Below are 15894 nucleotides of genomic sequence, written 5' to 3' on the forward strand. Positions count from 1 at the left end.
AAAGGTTCTGCCCAAAGAATTCGCTCTGCAGCACCCTAGAATAAAATGCAATAAAGTAACACGGTGCAATTTAGGACTTGTTAACATAGAAACTATTATAAATATATCATATTTATGAAAGCTACAAAAATGAAAGCTTATCTACACCCCAAAAGAGAAATGTAGCTTAAAGTAGAACTAAAGACAATATTTTTTAATTTTTAGATAGAGTAAGGGAGGGTTATAACCCCTCAAATTATTAGAAATGCCGAGTCTGTGACTACCAATAGTATATTATTATTATTATACAGTATTTATAAAGCGCCAATAGTTCACTCAGCGCTGTACATTACAAAGGGGGACAGAACATGTGACAGAACAATACCAATACAATGCAAAACATGAGGGGATCGAGGGCCCTGCTCCTTGGAGCTTACAATCTAGGAGGGAGGGGATGGTGGCACAGGAGGAGATAGCTGTGGGGGATGGGGTGGTAGGAAGAGTGGAGGTCGGCAATTAGGGGGTGGGGTAGGCTTCCTTGAAGAGGTGGGTTTTCAGGGTGCGCCTATAGGAGAGGAGAGTAGGTGATAATCTGATGGGTTGGGGCAGGGAGTTCCAGAGGATGGGTGACACCCTGGAGAAGTCCTGGAGGCGGGCATGGGAGGAGAAGACCAGGGAACTAGAGAGAAGGAGGTCTTGTGAGGAGCGGAGTGTGCGTGTTGGGTGGCACTTGGATATTAGGTCAGTGATGTAGTTCGGGGCAGTATGGTGGACGGCTTTGTACGTCAGTGTTAGGATTTTGAATTTGATCCGTTGCGCAATAGGAAGCCAGTGGAGGGATTGGCAGAGGGGGGTGGCGGAAATGGAGCGGTTGGAAAGGTGAATGAGTCTGGCAGCCGTATTCAGGATGGACTGAAGTAGGGATAGCGAGGCAGGCCAGTGAGGAGGGAGTTGCAGTAGTCGTATTGGTACCGCATCCCAAAAATCTATATAATAAAATCTGTTTGGAACCATCAAGGTGGTCCTGGAAGCCCCACGTCTGTATGTTGACAGGTCATTGTGCTTTTCCTGTCCATAACAATGGATTTATTTTTTGTGTACTCCCTGGGACCTCACTAAGTGGCTTGTCTTGTTGCATGCAGTATTGTTGTTGTTATGGATCCATTGTGATCAGCTGGGCCATCCCTCAGGCTACACCTTTCACTGCCCTAAGTTTGGCAAGCCTTTTGTCCTTGTATGCCATATGAATGGGTTCGTCCTCTTTGCACTTCACCTGATTCTGTTGGAGGTTCTCCATATAAAATATGCATCTCTCTATGTGTTTTATATTATACTTCTCTTTTGGACCATATCTTTCCCTCCTGGTGAAGGCTTGTTGAGGTTTCAAGGTCTCAATATCCATCTGAAAACAATTTTTCAGATGGAACTCAACCAATTCAGTTTGTAAACATTTAGATTGGTCCACATATGAGTTGTATGTACATTTTCTTTTTTAACTTTGCAAAATAAAATACTGTATTTTTTACTACAATTGTGTTGTTGATTGGTACCTAGAAAATCCCACCCTCCTTCTTTATTATTTAGGGCAGGGGTCTCTAAACCTTTTGAACAAAGGGCCAGTTTTCTGGTCTGCTGACTATAGGGGGAGTGGAAAATGCAGCAGAAATAGTGCCCAATCATTGGTGTCAGTAGAAGGAATAGCGCCTTATTATTGGTATCAGTGGGAGGAATAGTGCCCAATCATTGGTATCAGTGAGAGGAATAGTGCCCAATCATTGCTGTCAGTAGAAGGAATATCGCCTTATTATTGGTATCAGTGAGAGGAATAGTGCCCAATCATTGGTGTCAGTAGAAGGAATATCGCCTTATTATTGGTATCAGTGAGAGGAATAGTGCCCAATCATTGGTGTCAGTAGAAGGAATATCGCCTTATTATTGGTATCAGTGAGAGGAATAGTGCCCCAAGATTGGTGTCAGTGGAAGGAATGGTTCCCCAACACTGGTACCAATGAATTATATTTGCCCCAATACTGGTGCCAGTGGAAGGACTGGTGCTCCATCATTGGTGTCAGTGGCAGGAGTAGTGCACCATCGATGGTATCAGTGGGAGGAAAAGTGCCTCATCTTTAGTGTTAGCGGATGTAATAGTGCTCTATATTTCATATCAGTGCATAGAATTATGCCCCATTGTCCATGTCAGTGGCAGGAACAGTACGCTAATGATGGTACCAGTGGGAGGAAAAGTGCCCCATCTTTAGTGTTAGCGGATGTAACAGTGCTCTATATTTTATATCAGAGGATGGAATTATGCCCCATTGTCCATGTCAGTGGCTGGAAAAGTACACCAATGATGCTACCAGTGGGAGAAAAGTGGACCATCTTTAGTGTTAGTGGCAGTAATAGTGTTCTGTAGTTTATATCAGTGGCAGGAATTATGTCCCAATGTTGGTGTTAGTGGAAGGAATGGTGCCTCATATCAGTGGGGGGAATAATGCCCCAAGGGCCAGATAAAGGCAATATAATGGCCGCATCTGGAGACCACTGATATAGGGTTATAACCTGTTAATTTTTCTTGCCATCTGTGTCCCATTGGAGAGATTTCCCTTCAATTCCTGTCCCATAGCCACAACAGAAAGTGAGAATAAATGTCTCCAAAGTGGGGGAGTCCCTGCTTGTCAGCATGTTGGAACATGTCCACTCTGTTCTGGTGACCAGGGCTGGGATAAGGGCTAGGCAAGAGGGGCGCCGTGGTATCGTATTTAACTCGAGGCAAACAAGGTCGTGGTCAGGCTCCGCCATGGAATCAGAGGAACCTGCAGGCTGCTGGAGGATGTAAGCTTCCCGCACAAGGAAGGAAGACACTTGGCTTGGCTCCGGAGATGGCTGGCTGCTTTCCAGAGAAGCGAAGGTTAGTGCCTAACTCAATTTTGGTGGCGGCAGGGGGATGGGGAGGTGGGTAGGTGCCCAATTTTAGTGTTCCTTGGGGCAACACAAGAGCTAAATACACCACTGGTATCTTGTGGGGGGAGGGGTGCTTCAAGCCGAGTTTCTGACACTGCAAGCTTATAGGAGAGGTGACAACAGCATCTCACTACTCATCAGCTTACTGCTGGATGGGACATACCAAATCTGAAGTGGAGGAGCACCTAGCCCCTACCACTGTAGTAGAGCTATTGGATTGGGACTGTTGGATTCAAGCGGTGAGGTTTGCTTACCCTACCCCATCTCCTGTCTTGGGTGAGCAGCAGGTGAGTAAACACTCCACACTGCCCAGTCCCAATATAATAGCCAGTGGTGTTCCCAACACCTCAATCCCATGCCCATGCTCCAGTAGTGGACATCTCTCCTGTCAGCTGCCTCTCAAATGAGAAATGATTTGAGCTACAAGGGGGGATTTGTGCTAGTTGCAGTGATTTGGGGGGAAGGATTGTGCTAGGGGGAGAGGCAGTGGTGTATTTACCCCTTGTGCTGCCCTAGGCAACACTAAAATTGGGTAAGCTTGTTGGGGAAGCCACTGTCAGCAGGGTCGGTGCTGCCCTCCTCGTGAAAATTGCCACCCCAGGCAAAAGCCTTAAATACGCCACCAGGGAGAGAGGATTTACGCTGGGGGGGGGGGAGGTTGAAGGGATATGTGCAAGGAGGGAAAGTTTGAGGGGGGATTTCTGCTTGGATGGAAGATTTTGGGGGACTTGTGCTGGGAGAGGGAATTTTGGAGGGGGAGGAGGATTGTAAAGAGCAGAGGATTCGTGCTAGGAGGAGTGAATTGGGGGTGGAGGATTTGTGCTAGGAAGGGGAATTGGGGGGGAGAGGAGTTTTATTCTGGTGCATGATGCTCACACATTGTGGGTGATTGGGGGTGCAGTTTAGCCTCTTCACCCTGGAAGCTAGAGAACCTTGCCCCGGCACTGCTGGTGTCAACCCACATAGGGCGATGAAATCCGGTGTTTTGACAGTTGTTCTAAACCATCTCCTCTCTACCCTGAGCTAAAAATAAGTTTCCCTTTAGATTTCATTTAACCATCTTTAGTTGTGGTGGCTGCATTTGTTTTCTTTTTTTTTTAAGACTTTTCCCCCCATTATTTCCAGCTGGTGATCCCCATGTCTTAGAAAGGCTACACTCACTCCTTCCCTGTGTCTTTGAAAGAACAATGTAGCCACCCTTACCAGCGGCATATTTACTGCTAGGCAAACAAGGCGCTTGCTTAGGGGGGAAATTTTCGAGCGGGGGGGGTGCCATCGCCTGAGGACCTGGAGAGGCTCCACCATAGAATCCGAGGAGGCTGCGCGCTGCTGGAGGGTGAAAGCTTCCCGCACAAGGAATGAACACACTGGGCTTAGCTCCAGACAGGTTAAGGTTAGTGCTTGACTAACTTTCTCACTCTGAAGGTGGCAGCGGGGGCCGGGGGGTTTTGTTTGGCAAAGAGGGGCCTGGAAGGGTTGCGAGGGGTGCTGATGGTGGCGGGGAGGTGCCCAGTTTTAGTGGCAGCAGGGTGTTTGCTGGTGGTGGTGTAGGGCGCCTAATTTTAGTGGCCATTGGATGTGGTGGGGGTGGTGCCAAACTTTAATGGCAGTGGCAGGGGCCCTGGGGGAAGGAGGGGTGCTGGTGGTATGGGGGGCTCCCAATTTTAGTGGTGGAGGCAGTGATGGCTGAGTGGGGTAGTGCTGGTGGTGGTGGAGGGAGCCAAATTTTAGTGATGCCTAGGACAACACAAGAGCTAAATACACCACTGACCCTCAGCCAGCAGCATTGCCCCCCCCCATGGAGAGGGTAGTGTTAGATGTACTAGTAGACTTTGATGGACTTTACATAAACGACTAACATATTAAAGCCGAACTCCAGCTAACACTTTATAAGCAGTTACAGCAAAGACTGCTGTGTTAAAGGCTAAGTGGCCCCGGTACGTATTAAAAAACCAGTGCAGTTCTGTAAAATGTTCATTGATGTGACTGACATACCCATAGGCCATTTGGGCCCCCCAAGAAGCTTGGTCGAAAAATTCCCAGTTAGCAATCCCCACATCCTGCCTTGTTTCTAGGATGGGAAATATGTTGGCATGATGCGCAATAAAATGAACTTACGGCATGTAAAAGCTAGCAACGTACATAGCGTCAGGAAATTTGGCATCCTCATTCTGCAAAAAAGGAACATGAGAAAGGATTAGCAATAAAACAAAAAAGAGTATGTGAATCCGACATTTTTTTTTGGGGGGGGGAGGGGGGGTTGGATTGAGTAGGAGTAAGATTTTTATTGCAGCTAGGCCTGGGGCACAAGAGAATAAAACAAATAAGGCCAGGGCCTACATGGCACAGTGAATAGAAAGGCCGAGGGGGGGGGGTTATGTGATTGCTAACAGGTTATTTAGAGGTCACTTACCCGACTGGTGGTGGTATCTTCAGGGGTTTTAGAGTGGGATGTAATGGAACTCACCCCACTCTGCACTTGGGTACTTCCGTTAGAGTACCGCTTCCCCGTCCAACCACCGACCACAGACACCACAGCTGACCGTACAAGACTAGACGACACCAGTCTTGAAGTAAACCAGGAGGTAGACTTGTTTATTATTTAACACCGATACAAGATATATACACTCAAGGGGACCATCCCCCCTCCCTGCATAATGACACAGGGCGGAGCAATCTACATTTAGTAACGAGTGACACACCAACAGACAGTCCCATCAGGAGGGAGGGCTGCTGGAGACCCCCCCCCACCAAGCCAATACCCATAAACACATACATCCCATAATAGTTTGCTCCCAAGCAAAACACAATAGAACAATGAGATGCAACCACATGGCATTAACCTCTTCACAGCGGCCGAATGCAAATGTGCGGCCTCCCGGCATCTGGGCCTAGATGCTGAGCGGACGCACATTTGCGTTCTATTAAAAAAGGACATACAGTATGTGCCGAGAGCGCACGCCCTGTTCGGTACTCACGGAAAGGTCCTGATCTCCTCTTTCGATCGGGACCTTTCCCGATCATGTGACCGCCATGACGGTTTCGCCGTCACATGACCCCAAACCCCGCCCCGTCTCCCGGCTTCTGAAACTCTAAAAGGGCCGGGAGGCACGGTGTGAAGGGGTTAAACAATCAACAAACCCCCCACCCCAATATTAGGACAGATCACCGTGTACCCCTAACAGGCACAGGGTGATTTACACATAAGATGGATATGGGGAACTGAGACAGGGGTCTCCCGACCTCTCCAAAGTGAGCTGGGTTCCATGTTCCCCCCACCCAAAGTGACTCCCGTCACATGGAACTATTTGAAGAAGTGTTGCAAGCTCAGTTGGTGATCTGCATACAACCAGAGAACTTTCCAACCCATCTACTCAATGTTCTGGTGTGCATCAAACTTAAAGCACAACAACCGGAGAGTGGTTGGCTGTCTTCGAAGGCAGACAAATTGCTGTTCTAGTGAAACAATCATGGAGCCTTCTTCAATATGGCATCCTCTATATCCTTGCGGCCAGCTGGCAGTGACCTGGGATTTTATAGATCAAGATGTGTCCACAGTAAGTTGTCTCAGAGGCCGTGTGTTGTGACTGGGGGCCAGGGGCGGACTGACAACTCATGGGGCTCCCGGGCAATAGAGGATCATGGGGCCCCTGTGTCCTTGCCCACACTAAAAAAAGCCTATAAAAAAGGTACCAGGGGTATTTCATGGGGCCCCCTACTTACCCCAGCCCTCGGGCAGTGCCCGAGTGCTCGAATGGTCACTCCGCCCCTGCTGGGGGCTTTATCTATGTAAGTGTTTCCACAGATATTGTAATTGCTCTTGGTGTCTTCAAAGACCTAGAGCCTTAGCCTGTTCTATTGTTGAATTCTTTTGTAAAAGAAATGCATTTTGTATTTTTGGAATACAAGGCTGCTAGGACCATTAAAACCCATTTAGGTGTAGTCTACCTATTTATGGGAAATGTTTATGGTGGAGTGGGGGCATGGCCTTCCTGTGGAGCAGGAAGATGACTAGGTATATATGTTCTATCAAAGTCAAATATAGCACAGAACAACAAAAATAGTAGTGTTCAAACCCCCCCCAAGGCTATATCAGCCGGATCAGCATGTGGATAGACTGGTACGAGACAGACCGGCTTGCCTTGTCAGGCACCAGTATACTTCAACCAAATAGCAGCTGTCTGCACACAGACCTCGACTCCTTGTTGCATGAATGTGAATAAAATAGGTGAAAGATGGCTTCTGCTCCTGTTCTCCATCTGTACAGAACTCCTCAGGTTTTTCGCCCTTTTCAGGGCTTAATTGTAGAATCCTCAAAAAGGGCGAAACACATCTGAGAAGTTCTCTACAGATGGAGAACAGGAGCAGAAGCCACCTTTCACCTATTTTATTCACATTTATTCAACAAGGAGTCGAGGTCTGTGAGCAGATGGCCGTCATTTTGTTGAAGTCTACTATAGTCATGTTTTTGTCTCTGCTGGGGGGATTCACCCTCCCATTTACTACGGTTTTAGGTAAAGAGAGTAATGGGAAATCTAACAGATTAGAGTTGTCTGAGGAACAGAAGGTGAAGGGAGATCTTCCAATGGAGACACCTGTTCTAATGAAAACTGCTGTGGAGACACTTCCTCTTACATCATGTCTGTTTATTTATTTATTAGAAGAATTTATATTCCGCTGACAATTAAGGCAGTACTTTACCACCCCCACATTAGGGTCCCCATCAGAGTCCCCCATTACATTAAAGCCCCCATCAAAGTCCACCTTTACATCAAAGTCCCCATCAGAATCCCCTCTTACATCAAAGCCCCCATCAAAGTCCACCCTTACATCAAAGTCCCCATCAGAATCCCCCCTTAGATCAAAGCCCCCATCAAAGTCCACCCTTACATCAAAGTCCCCATCAGAATCCCCCCTTACATCAAAGCCCCCATCAAAGTCCACCCTTACATCAAAGTCCCCATCGGAATCCCCCCTTACATCAAAGCCCCCATCAAAGTTCACCCTTACATCAAAGTCCCAATCAGAGTCCCCCCATACATCAAAGCCCCCATCAGAATCCCATACCACATCAAAGCCCCCATAAAAGTCCACCCTTACATCAAAGTCCCCATCAGAATCCCCCCTTACATCAAAGCCCCCATCAAAGTCCACCCTTACATCAAAGTCCCCATCAGAATCCCCCCTTACATCAAAGCCCCCATCAAAGTCCACCCTTACGTCCCCATCAGAATCCCCCACCACATCAAAGCCCCCATCAAAGTCCACCCTTACATCAAAGTCCCCATCAGAATCCCCCACCACATCAAAGCCCCCATTAAAGTCCACCCTTACATCAAAGTCCCCATCAGAATCCCCCCCCCCTTACATCAAAGTCCCCATCAAAGTCCACCCTTACATCAAAGTCCCCATGAGAATCCCCCCCCCCCTTACATCAAAGTCCCCATCAGAGTGCCCCCTTACATCAGTCCCTGCTTTTTAAGAAGTTTACGATCTCTGATCCCTATCTCAAGTACTTTCCCTCTAGTCCTGTTCTATTGACAACTGTAAAATCTTGGATCCCCCCTCTCCGATGTGATAAAAACCTGACAAGGATCTTAACCCTTCCCTACACTACCTAAAAATAAAAAATAAAAAACCCCCATTTGGGCTTCCTCTACATCAGCCCCCATTACATCAGAGCCCCCCTCAACATCAAAATCAGTTCTTACACAGTTCCTCCCCTTACAAATCAGGTCTCCATCAGGGTCCTCCCTGACTTCAGGAACCCTACCAGAATCCACTCTTTACATCAGGGTCCCCATAAGAGCCGCCCCTTAATATCAAGGTCCCCATCAGAGTCCCCCCTTACTTCAGGATCCCCATCAGTGTCCCTCTTTACATCAGTGAAACCATCATAACACCGTTTACATTAGTGTCCCCATCAAAACTCACTGTACGTGAGGACTTGTGGCGCTGGTCCAAGTCAGAGAGCCAGAGAAGAAATCACCCTGCTGATGAAGGAGATGGGAGCAGCATCTACTGATCGTTCCAGGTGCTATACAAGATAAGGAGATAGACGCCGCTCCACCCTGTCCCTGGAGTCCCTGGCCTCAGCCACCGCTTCGGCCATGCCCTCTGATGTGTTTCGTCCCACCCACTAGGACTTGTTCACAAAAGGCTCACCTTAAACCATGGTCACCACCAAAGCCCCTAGCAACTGGACCTCCTCAACTGCAAGTGTAAAGCTCGTTGTGCAACCGGTCCCTAGAAGCCTTTCTTCTAAGGCACTTGGGCCAGTGGTCAAAGTCAGATGTCATCACAACACAATACAGAATCAGCAGGCATGCGTTTTACGTGAGGAAGATGAGGAGCCACCCACAACCCAGAACGTCAGAGGGAAGAGAAGAGTGGTGGCTGCATAGGGAAAGAGAATTTAATTATTACAGGTAAATTTATCATCCCCTAGAGCAGTGATGGTGAACCTTTTAGAGAACGAGTGCTCAAACTGGTCCCCACTGACCACCAGCACAAGGGGGCAAAGTTCCACTGACCACCAGCACAAGAGGGAAAAGTTCCACAGACCACAGGCACAAGGGTGCAACGTTCCACTGACCACCAACACAAGGGGGCAAAGTTCCATTGACCACAAGCACAAGAGGGAAAAGTTCCACTGACCACCAGAACAAGGGGGCAATGTTCCATTGACCACCAGCACAAGGGGGCAAAGCGTCACTGACCACTAGCACAAGGGGGCAAGGTTCCACTGACCACCAGCATAAGGGGGCAAAGTTCCACTGTTCACTAGTACAAGGGGGCAAAGTTCCACTGACCACCAGCACAAGGGGGCAAAGTTCTACTGACCACCAGCACAAGGGGACAAAGTTCCACTGACCACCAGCACAAGGGGACAACGTTTCACTGACCACCAACACAAGAGGGAAAAGTTCCACTGACCACCAGAACAAGGGGGCAAAGATCCACTGATCACCAGAACAAGGGGGCAATGTTCCATTGACCACCAGCACAAGGGGGCAAAGTTCCACTGACCACCAGCATAAGGGGGCAAAGTTCCACTGTTCACTAGTACAAGGGGACAAAGTTCAACTGATCACCAACACAAGGGGGCAAAGTTCTACTGACCACAAGCACAAGGGGGCAAAGTTCTACTGACCACAAGCACAAGGGGGCAAAGTTCCACTGACCACCAGCACAAGGGGACAACGTTCCACTGACCACCAGCACAAGGGGACAAAGTTCTACTGACCACCAGCACAAGAGGGTAAAGTTCCACTGACCACCAGCACAAGGGGGCAAAGTTCTACTGACCACAAGCACAAGGGAGCAAAGTTCTACTGACCAACAGCACAGGAGGGTAACGTTCCACTGACCACCAGCACAAGCGGGCAAAGTTCTACTGACCACAAGCACAAGGGGGCAAAGTTCCACTGACCACCAGCACAAGGGGTAAAGTTCCACTGACCACTAGCACAAGGGGGCAAGGTTCCACTGACCACCAGCACAAGAGGGAAAAGTTCCACTGATCACAAGCACAAGGGGGCAACGTTCCACTGACCACCAACACAAGGGGGCAAAGTTCCACTGACCACAAGCACAAGGGGGCAATGTTCCACTGACCACCAACACAAGGGGGCAAAGTTCCACTGACCACAAGCACTAGAGGGAAAAGTTCCACTGACCACCAAAACAAGGGTGCAAAGTTCCACTGACCACTAGCACAAGGGGGCAAGGTTCCTCTGACCACCAGCACAAGGGAGCAAAGTTCCACTGACCACTAGCACAAGGGGGCAAGGTTCCAAAGACCACCAGCATAAGGGGGCAAAGTTCCACTGTTCACTAGTACAAGGGGACAAAGTTCAACTGATCACCAACAGAAGGAGGCAAAGTTCTACTGACCACCAGTACAAGGGGGAAAGTTCTACTGACCACCAGCACAAAGGGGCAAAGTTCTACTAACCACAAGCACGAGGGGCAAACTTCCACTGAGCAGTAGCACAAGAACCACCAGCACAAGAGGGCAAGGGGGGAGGTGCTGCCCCCCTGAAAACTGCCGCCCTAGGCAAGTGCCTTGTGGTAAATACGCCCCTGCTACACCGTGGACCCGAAGACCTGCGAAGAGCCGCCCCCAGGTGAGCATGGTGGCTGGATCTTTGGACAGCTAAGTGTATTTTATTAAAATTCAGCAGCTACAGTATTTGAAGCTGCCGACTTTACATTTTTTTTCCAGCAGACTGAAGAATACCGGAGCTCGGATTGAAATATTTTTTTGAGGATCTGTTTTGTTATCTGCTCAAACCTTAACTAACACAATTGTGATGAGAAAATAAAACAAATTCTGAAAGGTATTCATCCGTTCCTGACTTACCTGCCGATGAACAGCGTTTAGTCTCGCAACTCGGGACTCGGTGAGGCTTTTATACGCTCGGTCAACCAGCTCTGCATCTAAATCAAGCAATTGGAGATAACATTGTGTGGGGAGGAAATAATGGCAAGAAACAAAGAGGTGTGGTGAAGTGTGAATGCTAAATACAGAAGACGGGGTGATCGTCCAGGAAACAATTCATAATAATTTAGGAGATAAAAATGGTCGTGCTCAAAAGTGGTTCTAAAGGCAGAACATTTTTTAATTCATTTCCTGCATTAAGTTGAAAAAAAAATGTTCCAGTAGTAGTATCACCCCCTTCCCACCATATATATATATATATATATATAGTGTGACAGTGTGGCGATCTGTCACCCGGGATTCTCAACAAGGCAGGTTGAGGGGCTCCAGGGTAAGTGTTTGATACGGAGGAAAGTGGCTTTTCACCTTCCTCCTTTGGTTGTAAGGTCTGTTTTGGGAGCTGGAGCCTGGAGATTTCGAAGCGATCTGGGAGGGATGAAATCTCCAATCCTGGGACCAGGTTTTGGAAATGGCCAGGAGACTGATTGCACAGGTGTGTGCAGGCCTTTTCAGAGAGTCAGGACCAAGGTTCTGGGCTCCACCCCGGCAGATAGGAGTCAGGAGGGCTCCACCTAGAAGACAGGAGTCAGGTGGGCTCCACCTAGAAGACAGGAGTCAGGTGGGCTCCACCTAGGAGAGGTGGAAGCCAAAAGCAGCAAGGGGCTGCTAGAGACTAGCTGTGTGCTAGAGGCCAGCGGTGTGCAAGAGCCATAATTCTTGAAGAAGTCTGCAGGAGACAGACATCAAGCTGAGTATAAGCCAGGAGGCTGAATCGTTGTTTTGTGTGATGGTGGATACCCCTGCGTGGGAACTTCTTATGTTATTGAACTGTCATTTAAATAAAATTGGGCAAAAAGGCCCTTAAAAAAGAACTGAGTTGCTGTGTGCTTTGAAGAAGCTCTACCATTTTGAAGCGAGTTCCCACAATATATATATATAAAATACTGTATGTTGAAATATTACAAAATATATGAAAAATATTTTTAAAAATATATTTTTTAAAATATGTTCTTCAGATTTTTTTTAACATATAAAAGTCATTTTATCATATATTTTTACATATATTTGTAAATACATTCCAAAAATGTAGATTAAATGTATTTTTAAAAATATTTGTCATATATTTTGTAATATATATATATATATACATATACAGTGAAGGAAATGTGTATTTGCTCCCCTGCTGATGCTGAATGTTCGCCCCTCACACAGAAATGATCGGTCTAAACATCGAATGTTCAGTGTATTGTAACACTGAGAGACAGAATACAACAACAAATTCAGCAGAAATGCGTCTAACAAATGATGACGGATCTGCATGTTCATGAGGGAAAGGAGGATTTGATCCCCTATCATTCAGCAGGATTTCTGGCTCCCAGGTGTCTCTCATACAGGTAACAAGCTGAGATTAGAAGCAGTCTCTTAAAGGGAGTGCTGCTAATCTCATTGTGTTACCTGTATAAAAGACACCTGTCCACAGGAGCAATCAAACCATCAGATTCCAAACTCTCCACCATGGCAAAGACCAAAGAGCTGTCCAAGGATGTCAGGGACAAGATGGTAGACCTACACAAGGCTGGACTGGGCTACCAAACTATGGCCAAGCAGCTTGGTGAGAAGGTGACAACAGTTGGTGCAATCATTCACAAATGGAAGAAACACAAAACAAGGGTCAGTCTCCCTAGGTCTGGTGCACCATTTAAGATCTCACCTCGTGGAGTGTCAATGATCATGAGAACAGTGAGGAATCATCCCAGAACTACACGTGAGGATCTTATCAATGATCTCCAGGCAGCTGGGACCACAGTCACCAAGAAAACAATTGGTAACACACTACGCCGACAAGGACTGAAATCCTGCAGTGCCCACAAGGTCCCTCTGCTCAAGAAAGCCCATGTCCAGGCCCGTCTGAAGTCTGCCACTGAACATCTGAATGATGCAGAGGAGGACTGGTGGGAAGTGTTGTGGTCAGATGAGACCTATCACGATGCAGTGCTGTGCCCGATTGTCTACGTCTGCCCTGATAGCAAATGGTTTGCTATGGGGGAAGAGACAGAAGAGGAGGAGTGGACAGCACTAGCAGGGGACCCCAGAAGAGGAGGTCTAGAGTTACTCTATGCAATTCCACAGAGCATGTCAATTATTTTATTTGATTCAATAATTATTTTTCCTCCTCATCTTTTCTGACTCTTTTTCACTAGTTTTGCATTTAGCTCGGGTCGGTGTCACTACAGGTAGCATGAGGTCCTGGACCCTACAGAGGTTGCACAGGCAGTCCAACTCCTCCAGGATGGCACATCAATACATGCCATTGCCAGAAGGTTTGCTGTGTCTCCCAGCACAGACTCAAGAGCATGGAGGAGATTCCAGGAGACAGGCAGTTCCTCTAGGAGGGCTGGGCAGGGCTGTAGAAGGTCCTTAACCCATCAGCAGGACCGGTATCTGCTCCTTTGTGCAAGGAGGAACAGGATGAGCCCTGCCAGAGCCCTATAAAATGACCTGCAGCAGACCACTGGTGTGAATGTCTCTGACCAAACAATCAGAAACAGACTTCATGAGGGTGGCCTGAGGGCCCAATGTCCTCTAGTGGGTGCTGTGCTCACTGCCCGGCACCATAGAGCTTCATTGGCATTAGCCATTGAACCCCAGAATTGGCAGGTCCACCACTGGCCCCCTGTGCTTTTCACAATGAGAGCAGGTTCCCCCTGAGCACATGTGACAGACGTGAAAGGGTCTGGAGAAACCGTGGAGAACGTTCTGCTGCTGTAACATGGTTCAGCATGACCGTTGTGGTGGTGGGTCAGTGATGGTCTGGGGAGGCATATCCATGGAGGGACACACAGACCTCTACAGGCTAGACAATGGCACCCTGACAGCCATTAGGTATGGGAAATAAATCCTTGGACCCATTGTCAGACCCTACGCTGGTGCAGTGGGTCCTGGGTTCCTCCTGGTGCAGTGGGTCCTGGGTTCCTCCTGGTGCAGTGGGTCCTGGGTTTCTCCTGGTGCAGTGGGTCCTGGGATCCTCTTGGTGCAGTGGGTCCTGGGATCCTCCAGGTGCAGGGGGTCCTGGGTTCCTCCTGGTGCAGTGGGTCCTGGGTTCCTCCTGGTGCAGTGGGTCCTGGGTTCCTCCTGGTGCAGTGGGTCCTGGGTTCCTCCTGGTGCAGTGGGTCCTGGGATCCTCTTGGTGCACTGGGTCCTGGGATCCTCCAGGTGCAGGGGGTCCTGGGTTCCTCCTGGTGCAGTGGGTCCTGGGTTCCTCCTGGTGCAGTGGGTCCTGGGTTCCTCCTGGCGCAGTGGGTCCTGGGTTCTTCCTGGTGCAGTGGGTCCTGGGATCCTCCTGGTGCAGTGGGTCCTGGGATCCTCCAGGTGCAGGGGGTCCTGGGTTCCTCCTGGTGCAGTGGGTCCTGGGATCCTCCTGGTGCAGTGGGTCCTGGAATCCTCCTAGTGCAGGGGGTCCTGGGTTCCTCCTGGTGCAGTGGGTTCTGGGTTCCTCCTGGTGCAGTGGGTCCTGGGTTCCTCCTGGTGCAGTGGGTCCTGGATTCCTCCTGGTGCCGTGGGTCCTGGGTTCCTCCTGGTGCAGTGGGTCCTGGGTCCCTCCTGGTGCAATGGGTCCTGGGTTCCTCCTGGTGCACGACAATGCCCGGCCTCATGTGAGGAGAGCATGCAGGCAGTTCCTGGAGGATGAAGGAATTGATACCACTGAATGGCCCCCACACTCACCTGACCTAAATCCAATAGAATACCTCTGGGATGTCATGTTTCGGTCCATCCGACACCACCAGGTTGCACCTCAGACTGTCCAGGAGCTCAGTGATGCCCTGGTCCAGATCTGGGAGGAAATCCCCCAGGACACCATCCGTGGTCTCATTAGGAGCCTCCCCCGACGTTGTCAGGCATGCATACAAGCACGTGGGGGCCACACAGACGACTGAGGACCATTCTGAGTTGCTGCAATGACATTTCACCAACATGGACTCGCCTGCTGCATCATTTTTTCACTTTGATTTTCGGGGTGTCTTTGAATTCAGTCCTCTGTAGGTCGATCATTTCCATCCAACGATGGGGCGCCCTTACGTTCCTCACCCATCCCCCATCCATGTGAGGATAGAGATCCAGCAGGAGATTCCTCCCCATTGGGATCTGATGGGTTTTCAGAGTCTTCCTTTAATTTTTTTAAGCCTTGTATTATCATTTCCATAATCACAGAGAATACGTTCGGTTCAGGGGCGGACTGACAACTCATGGGGCCCCCCCGGGCAATAGGGGATCATGGGGCCCCTGTGTCCTTGCCCAAACTCAAAAAAGCCTATGAAAATGGTACCAGGGGCATCTCATTGGGCCCTCTACTGACCCCAGGCCCTCGGGCAGTGCCCGAGTTTCCAAATGGTCGTCCCCTGGTTCGGTTACACTGTAGCAAATCCTGGAGTACAAGACCCATCAAGTGCAAATCACTGAACAATAGTCCTCGGAGTCGGAGTATGGTGACCTTCTGTCATATCATGATATTC

At 48.9% G+C, this 15894-nt stretch overlaps 2 protein-coding genes across 2 annotated transcripts in view; both read right to left on the reverse strand.

Moving 5' to 3' along the window:
• LOC149438474 (IgGFc-binding protein-like) overlaps positions 1 to 4152 on the reverse strand; it is a 58594-nt gene extending 54442 nt beyond the window's left edge. The window contains exons 1-2 of the mRNA XM_089659812.1: positions 4144 to 4152; positions 1253 to 1381 (exon numbers count right to left, since the gene is read on the reverse strand). Coding sequence (XP_089515938.1) covers positions 1253 to 1381; positions 4144 to 4152 — 138 coding nt within the window. The remainder of the gene's footprint in view (positions 1 to 1252; positions 1382 to 4143) is intronic.
• A 902-nt stretch (positions 4153 to 5054) lies between these two features.
• The window catches only part of LOC149438475 (IgGFc-binding protein-like), a 113359-nt gene continuing 102519 nt past the window's right edge, over positions 5055 to 15894 (reverse strand). Inside the window, 2 exon segments of the mRNA XM_089659813.1 lie at positions 5055 to 5111; positions 7102 to 7252. Of these exon segments, the coding sequence (XP_089515939.1) occupies positions 5055 to 5111; positions 7102 to 7252 (208 nt within the window).

This window comes from Staurois parvus, unplaced genomic scaffold, assembly GCF_062004578.1.
Source record: "Staurois parvus isolate SC_StPar_1 unplaced genomic scaffold, SC_StPar_1.0 ptg001191l, whole genome shotgun sequence".
Lineage (NCBI taxonomy): Eukaryota > Metazoa > Chordata > Amphibia > Anura > Ranidae > Staurois > Staurois parvus.